Genomic DNA, 7,638 nt, shown 5'->3' with positions numbered 1-7,638 from the left:
AGTCATTCAATAGAGCTGAGGTGAACCAGAGGGCACAGATGCTTTTAGGCGACGTCATTTTGTCGGTGTGGGATGGTCAGTGGTCGTGAAAATACCAGGTTGATGCGTGTGCGTGTGTGCGTGTTTCTGATTGAAGGGGCTTGTTGATCCACCACAGGGGTCTAGTCTATAAAAGTAATAGATTTCTGCTGGATCACCTTCAAAGAAGAGAGGGATGACCTGGGGCTCCGCGTCCTCTTCAATGTCACCATATGGACATTTTGGAGGAAAGCCAGGGCGGCGTGCCGAACAAGGAGCCGAGCACGACACACAAACAACGCGTAACCTGGAGGACCAAACTGACCCTATCATCAGATCGATATGCCTGAGAAATTGACAAAATATGGAACCCTCCCTCGAAATGGTTTCATAATATTTTAAGTAATCCTGATAAGAAATAAACCAACAGGAGAGAGGAAATATAAGCTACATGTGTCATGAGGAAAGGAACAGTTTGACCAACTGATCAATTACGAATGGACAGGAGCAATTATACAAGCAAATATACAATTACATAAACAGTGATGCCATGATCATTTATTATTCATTAAACCTCATGTGAACAACAGAAGTACAAGGTAAAGGTGAAAAAACAATAGAGCATATTATAAAATGTGCATTTGGCAAATGTTATGTAAAAAAAAAAATACAACTTAACATTTTGGATGAGCATTATTCATCTCCTGATATTCAAATTTCTCTATGTAGGATATTTGGTTTACTTCATTTTTTTTTACAGTGCATTTACAGAGAGGTTGCATACACAAATAAATCAATATCATATCATAGGACATCCATGACTTCACTGCAAGCTGTGCAAACGTTTGAGGCCCCATCGTCCCTGTTAGTTGGACCCGTTTGTCTGCATGAACGCTCTGTCACTGATCTGATCGCTTCAAATTCATCATATTACACATCCAGCAGCTTAAAGCAACAATCCTTTCTACTGGGCAGTGAGTACAAATATTGTATTTATGATGACTGAGCTTGAATTCATGTATTTTTCCCCTGCATATATGAATACACACTTCTGTTGTAGCCTTCACGCTGACTGGAATGACCCACAGCTATAGCGGATGTGTAGTTGTTGTGACTGTAGAAATCATCTGGATATCAATATTTATCCCTCACAGCCTCAGGATTAGTTGTGCGTGCTACGATTCCCTTCTGCTCGATTGAGCACAGCACTAGATTAACCGTTTCATGGCTGATCTGATCTTCTCTACGTTTGACTTGTGTGTATGTGTGTGTGTGTGTTGAGGGGGGAATGTGTGCCAGCTGAGGCCGATGGCCCACATACTGCTTTAAGCTCTTGATATGACCCCACTTAACATTCACACACACATGTTTAGTATACTTACATAAACATTTAATACACACAAAGGCTGCAGAAAATGTGTAGTTCAGTACGTACATTTTCCATGCAACTCACAAAACTGAAAAATATCTGGCAACACAACAATGAAATATTAATGAATAGAACTCAGATTAAATGGCAACTTTGGTTTCTTTTCTCAAATAACTATCATTGTGAAAATTGTAAAAAAGGCAAAACTAAGAAGTCTATAAACTAGTTACTGTAAGAGAGCTGCTTGATTTCATCCCCTAAATTTCAGTCTGCATTTAGCATCGCTGACTAAATGCTTTCCAATCAAAAATACATCATTTTATTCTAACATAACAGAAAAATAGCAATGCTGACACAAATGTAAAAAACAAAAAAAATACAAAAAGCAGTAGTTAGTCTGCCTGCATAAGCCACAGAGGACAAACTGACCCGGGTCTACATGTCTGCTCTCCTCCTGCTAATGATGCAGCACTGTCAACCATCTTAAACAAGTGACATTTGGCGTCAGCAAAGTACTGAATGTGCACCGTCCTAAGACTCCTGCATGTGGTCGAAATTACGCCACCCGGCAGTTTTTCAGTCATTGGATACATTCACGTGTGTTTATGTTGGCAATTATTTTTGTGCCCTGTTAAACACACAGGAAATGCCATGGACACACTGTACAATACGGAAAACATACAATAACATATATTTGATGAAATGAAGTTATTTGAGGTAAACATAAAATATTCTTTGGCAAATCTAAAAAAATAATCATAATTAACTAAAATGACTTCATATTGATCCCTTTGATACTTCTGAACCCCATCCTCAGTCAAAAATAGAAATGATTTAATTATTAATCATATAAATCAACATGTCGCACATGCTAAGGTACATTAAATGGAGGCACTGTGTTGTGCTTCAGTCATCAGTGAAGGCACCTTGTGTTCCTGTCACAGCTGCAGATTAAGTGTAGAGTATATAGGTAGTAGTTTGGTTAATAAATGAAATAAACTGAAGGTGCCACTGCCTCGATAATTGGCAAAGAAACTGATTTGATCCTGGCATAAGTGACTTCCATGACTCTATTCTGGTTGGCTGCAGGGAAAAATCCTCTGTAACCATTTCTGAGATTTTCTTATTTTAATTTGTGACACCAATCTGGCATTTTGTTCAGTCAAACTTCGGGGAGAGGGTTCTGTCCAATCAAGCTTTGGTGCTGGGCAGAGAACTCGACCCCTTCCTGCATCTGCAAAAGAAAATAGAAGATAGAAAATGCAGAGATGGGTATAGACACAGTGTATGAGAGAGAGAGAGAGAGAGAGAGAGAGAGAGAGAGAGAGAGAGAGAGAGAGAGAGAGAGAGAGAGAGAGAGAGAGAGAGAGAGAGAGAGAGACAGAGAGAGAGAGAGAGAGTGTGTGTTTGTATGTTAGTGTGATCATAAGGGATAGTGAGAAAACACGTGGGAGTGCATATGTGAAGTGTGAAGTGTAAATGAGTGTGAAGCAAAGCGGCCCAGCAAAGTGAGGAGTGAAGTTTATGTGTGTGTGCGTGTATGTGAGTGGGACTAAATGTGTGCATGTCTGAGTCAGACAGCCATACACACCGACACATTCACCCTTCAAGCATTACCCACCCGCCCACACACAGACAGACACACACCTGCTCTTTGATGTAGCGCTTCCCACAGGGTGCCAGGCCTCGGAGAGCCAATACAACCACGAAGCACCACAGAGAGAGGCCCACCTCCACCGCCGACAGCACAGCACAGGGGATCCACAGCGCCAAGGTGGTGTCCTGGGAGACGGGAGGCGGGAAGAAGAGACAATATTAAACAATTAGGTTCACATGGGATGAAAGAATGAAAAAAAAAAAAGATGGTGCAGACTTACGTAGATGCGTGTTGTGTCAAACGGGCACCGGGAACCGACTGGTGACCGTGCGTCGACGGGCCCATGCGAGTTGTTGCATCCCAACAACAAACCCTGGCCTTTGTGAGCTACAGTGATACCGATGGCCAGCAGGAGGCCGACGCAGCACGCCACAGAGAGCAGAGCGTTCAGGAACGACACCACCAGAAGTCCGATTTGCTGGAGACGTCACAAGAAGGTGACACGCAAGGTTTAGGAATTTTAGGAATTGCCAAAGCATAGTGTGAGCGGCTTCAGATTATACTTCTTACCATCTTAAACATAGAAAGGTTCCTCGACACCACAATGGCGATAATCCCACTGGTAATACTCTGCAAATATCCAAGACAGCAAAAATGATTACTGCAGATTAATGTTGTTTTATGTGGGATAGGTTCAGCTCAAGTACTCATCCAGGCCCCAGTGATGTCATTCAAAACAATCATGAAGAGGCTCTCAATGCAAATCAATGCAAGTCGAGCTTCATTCGCAACCTGTCGAGGAACATTTGAAGAGACTTTCAAGTCCAAAAAGAACTTTGAATTTCAAAGCAGGTTTCCCAGAAAGGTGACATCATCATCAACAACATCTCATTATCATTATCTAGCGTTAAATCTGGCACTTCAGAGTAGGGGAGGCCGCTGCCCTGGAGCGACTGGTTTGCGAAACCTGCTTGCTTATATTAGGCAAGTTCAGTCTTGATTGTGGAGAAAAATACACAACATTATTACTGAGCTGAGGTGATCATGATGCGTGTTGCTCTGATGCACAGAACATGGATACTGTGTGGCTGAACCAGGACGCAGTGTATCAGGTGGAATATTCTCCGCCAGGTTTTGCTTACATACACAAACCCTGTAGACGCACATAATTCTTTGCTCTGAATTGCAGATTTGGCTGAGAGATGAGCGCTTCCATGTCTCACCAGCAGGCCGGAGGTGACGGAGATGATATTGGCTGTGGTGTATTCAGTGGTGACGCGGTGGCTGGGTCTGGAGATGTGGCGGAGGACATTTCCATGGACGATAGCTCCCAGGATGAAGTTAATATGGCCCACCAGGATGAGCGTTAAGCCCTTTTTCATTAGCCTCCCTGGCCCTTTCTCCTTATCTGAAAGACAGCAACGCTCCACATAATTTGTTTCAGCCTATACATTAATGTAAAAACGTGATGTGGCATAGAGGTGTGAGCTGAATGTTTGTTTCTGTCTTGCTTATAAATGACATTACAGTACCCGTATTACCATCTTGATAGATACCTCTGAACAATGCCTTACAATACAAAGGGGCTGCAATAAGTCACATCTTTGTGACTGTTATAATGTTCAGAGTTTTGTTGATTCAAGTATATGATTATGTTTAAGGGAACATTGGACTGGACTACTTTATAGTTCATAATGTTTCTATCATTATGTCCCTCTTGTATGCGAGTATGCCAACAATAATGTAGACAATGTAACTGGAATTACTTCAAATTAAAATAAATACAACTCATTTATTAATAAAACAGAATCATTCCAGGTCTTCTTAGCTGTTAATAATTGAAAATATTGGTCTGTTTAGTGATGCTTGGAAATACATTCAACTGCATAAATGATCAAAAATGAATAATATGTGACGTTAATGTCAATAGTCTGGTGTTAATGCTTCTAATTAAAGCCCAGGCAGAAACAGGATTGTCAGACATGCTGTGTTCTTCTTTGCTTTTGTTTACATTTGCATCACAGATGTGTTTTACATCTGAAAAGAAGAAATTAATCCTATTTCTGGAGTACGACAAATGTTTTTGTGTTATCGACAATGCATAGTATTGAAGATAAGAACCACCCTTTCCACATTCTGCAGCCTAGTCACTGATTTACACACAATAGCTTGGAAACCAGAAGAATGACATCACCTCCGTTATTTGCATTGAATCATGATAGGAAAGGGGAGGAAGCAACAAAAGCGAATGCGGCAACCTAACAAAACGCGTTAAACATGTTTTAATCCGTGCCACCTACAACAAAACAGCCTCTTTAATTATGTAAATGATGTAATCTTTGCAGACTGATCTGAAGTGAAAGCACCTGCTCATCCTGCCTGCGGGCCTCTGCACTTCCGCTTTTCGCAGAGGGAAAAGCGTTTGTAACACGTAAACACAACGCGATACCGGACACAGACAACACGTAAAGATAAAAAGACACTTACCGAAAGTACACATCTCTCCACAGGACGAATAGCTCCCTTTCAGTAAATCAATTAATCGATTACTGTTTCATACGCGGGCAGGTCTCAGAGGTGAAAGTAGCCACGGTCCGCTGTCTCCACTTCCGGTACCCTGCACGTCACCGAGTTCACCTGGAGATTACCTGCAGTCTGCCACGCCCACCGGCAACACGGGTTAAATAATAATAATAATAATAATAATAATAATAATAATAATAATAATAATAATAATGAGCTATTGTTTTTAATTCATGTAACATTTTGTGTATAATATAAAACAATCTCTGCATCAAAAGCCCAAAGGTGTAATATGTTAGAGATGAAGATGATGACGAGTTTAGATTTATCAAGAGAATTTGAACCCTAAAGAAGCCATTGCTGTCAAACACAGAGAACACATTTTCAACAAATGTTCTGGTATCAAACTGACAAATCAACAACAGAAACACTAAAGTCTAATATCAACTCAGACTCTGAATGTAGTCTCAGTGTAAGAACAGTTTAATGTTAAAATGACTCACAAGGAAAAGCAATCATATACCTGTATTTGTCACTTAAATAAAAAAGGCTCTCTGATGAGGGAAGAGTCGTCACCTTTTTCCACAGTTCAAGGCAATCAAGTCTCATATGACACCAGATGAATTATTAAAGCAGAGTAACATGAGCAGCAATGACATAGATAAACACAATGACTCAGTTGGATCATTCAGGAGGAAGCATAACATAACAAATGTAATGCAAATTATACAGTAGTTTATACTTTCACACACACAATTACTTGTTGCAAAAACAGGTATAAATGTGTTCTATATAATCAGTAATGCACTAAGAGTAAGACACATTACACACTGCTCATACCCAGAGAAGTGTGAGGGTGGGAGGTAATGGTGATTGATGGCTAAATGTAAGCGTTGGTGGACATGAGTGTGTATGTATCAAATTGGCATAAAGCCCCTAGAGAGGAAGCATGTGTGTGTATGTAAGGGGTCACCTCACCTTTTACAAATCACCTGCTGTATTATAACACACTTTGGGTTAAATATAGCACACTTTAACACCCACACACAGACATATTCCAGGACATGCGCACACACAAACGCCCACCTCACCGAAGAACTGCACCAACTCTTCAGCTGGCTCTTGAACACACTCATCTGAAACACATACCAGAGCAGGAATTAAGGGTAATTAACGTGTGGACTCGCAGTATTGCCTTTAAATCATATACACTGCAGAAAAACATGTTTTTCTTTCTTTGAACTGCATCCTGATCTTTATTAATTATTGATATTTTGATACATTTTGTCATGAATTTTAAATGGAATAACTCTAGGCTTTGCATTTCGCCCACACATGTCACAATACAGTATGTGTATGTGTATCTACAGCTGGATGGAAGAGGTTCAATGGTCTAACGTTTGATTGAAAGAATCCTTCAAAGCCGTATTTAGTTGTCACTGCTGACTGATGAGGAATATTAGAGCTTCGCATTAAGTGAAGGAGAATGTAGTGACATACAGCCTGGGAGCAGGGAAAAGGCAGAGGGAGGGAAATTTCAGGTTAGTCACAGTGATCCTGTATAGTGCTGCTTTGGACTTTGGCATATTAATAAGGAAGCTATAAAGAATATATTCAGATATGAGCAGGAGGGAATGTGTGTAGAAAGAAGGCAGAATGTGTGAGGTGTGTGTGAAAGCGATGATGCACTGTTTGTCAGTTAGTGATCGACGCAAACTTTTCATTTCAAAACTGTATGTAACCTTTAACTCAATAGAATAAAAGTGATCGAAAAAGTATTGTTAAGGAACCGCACAAGAGGAAGGGCTGTGCAAGTGAGCAACAGACAAGTTGATGGGAGCGAGGATCTACAAAAATAAGACAGAGAAATCTATATACCAAAATGAGTGTGTGTGTGTGTGTGTGTGTGTGTGTGTGTGTGTGTGTGTGTGTGTGTGTGTGTGTGTGTGTGTGTGTGGTGTGTGTGAGTGACAGTGGAGAGATGACACAGGGGGTGACAGCTGCCAGCTCACAGACTTCCACAGGCTTTACATTCTCCACGTCTGCAACATTACACATGCCAACCCAGCAGCCAAAAATAATACAGAAGGAAAAGTCTTTATGAAAGAATGGCTCAAGTAAAAGTAAAAGT

At 40.8% G+C, this 7,638-nt stretch overlaps 1 protein-coding gene across 1 annotated transcript; it reads right to left on the bottom strand.

Moving 5' to 3' along the window:
• Positions 1 to 572: 572 nt before the first annotated feature.
• Positions 573 to 5,590, bottom strand: krtcap3 (keratinocyte associated protein 3). Its single transcript, XM_076156029.1, has 6 exons — positions 5,472 to 5,590; positions 4,208 to 4,392; positions 3,555 to 3,614; positions 3,265 to 3,462; positions 3,035 to 3,169; positions 573 to 2,621 (listed from the first exon to the last, which is right to left on the bottom strand). The coding sequence occupies exons 1-6, from the start codon at positions 5,482 to 5,484 to the stop codon at positions 2,550 to 2,552; spliced, it is 663 nt and encodes a 220-aa protein (XP_076012144.1). The 5' UTR covers positions 5,485 to 5,590; the 3' UTR covers positions 573 to 2,549.
• Between the last annotated feature and the right edge of the window lie 2,048 nt (positions 5,591 to 7,638).

This window comes from Genypterus blacodes, unplaced genomic scaffold (genome assembly GCF_046128005.1).
Source record: "Genypterus blacodes isolate CSIRO-AG114 ecotype Tasmania unplaced genomic scaffold, CSIRO-AGI_Gbla_v1 ptg000067l_1, whole genome shotgun sequence".
Classification (NCBI taxonomy): domain Eukaryota; kingdom Metazoa; phylum Chordata; class Actinopteri; order Ophidiiformes; family Ophidiidae; genus Genypterus; species Genypterus blacodes.
The sequence above is the reverse complement of the archived record's forward strand: the minus strand, read 5'-3'. Positions and strand labels throughout refer to the sequence as shown.

Bases quoted from the DNA above. Each gene is read 5' to 3' on its own strand.
- krtcap3 (XM_076156029.1), bottom strand. The intron at 3,463-3,554 runs GTAAGAAGTATA...TGACGTCTCCAG, and splicing joins ACCTTTCTATGTTTAAGATG to CAAATCGGACTTCTGGTGGT. The intron at 2,622-3,034 runs GTGTGTGTCTGT...TTTCTTTTGCAG, and splicing joins AGCGCTACATCAAAGAGCAG to ATGCAGGAAGGGGTCGAGTT.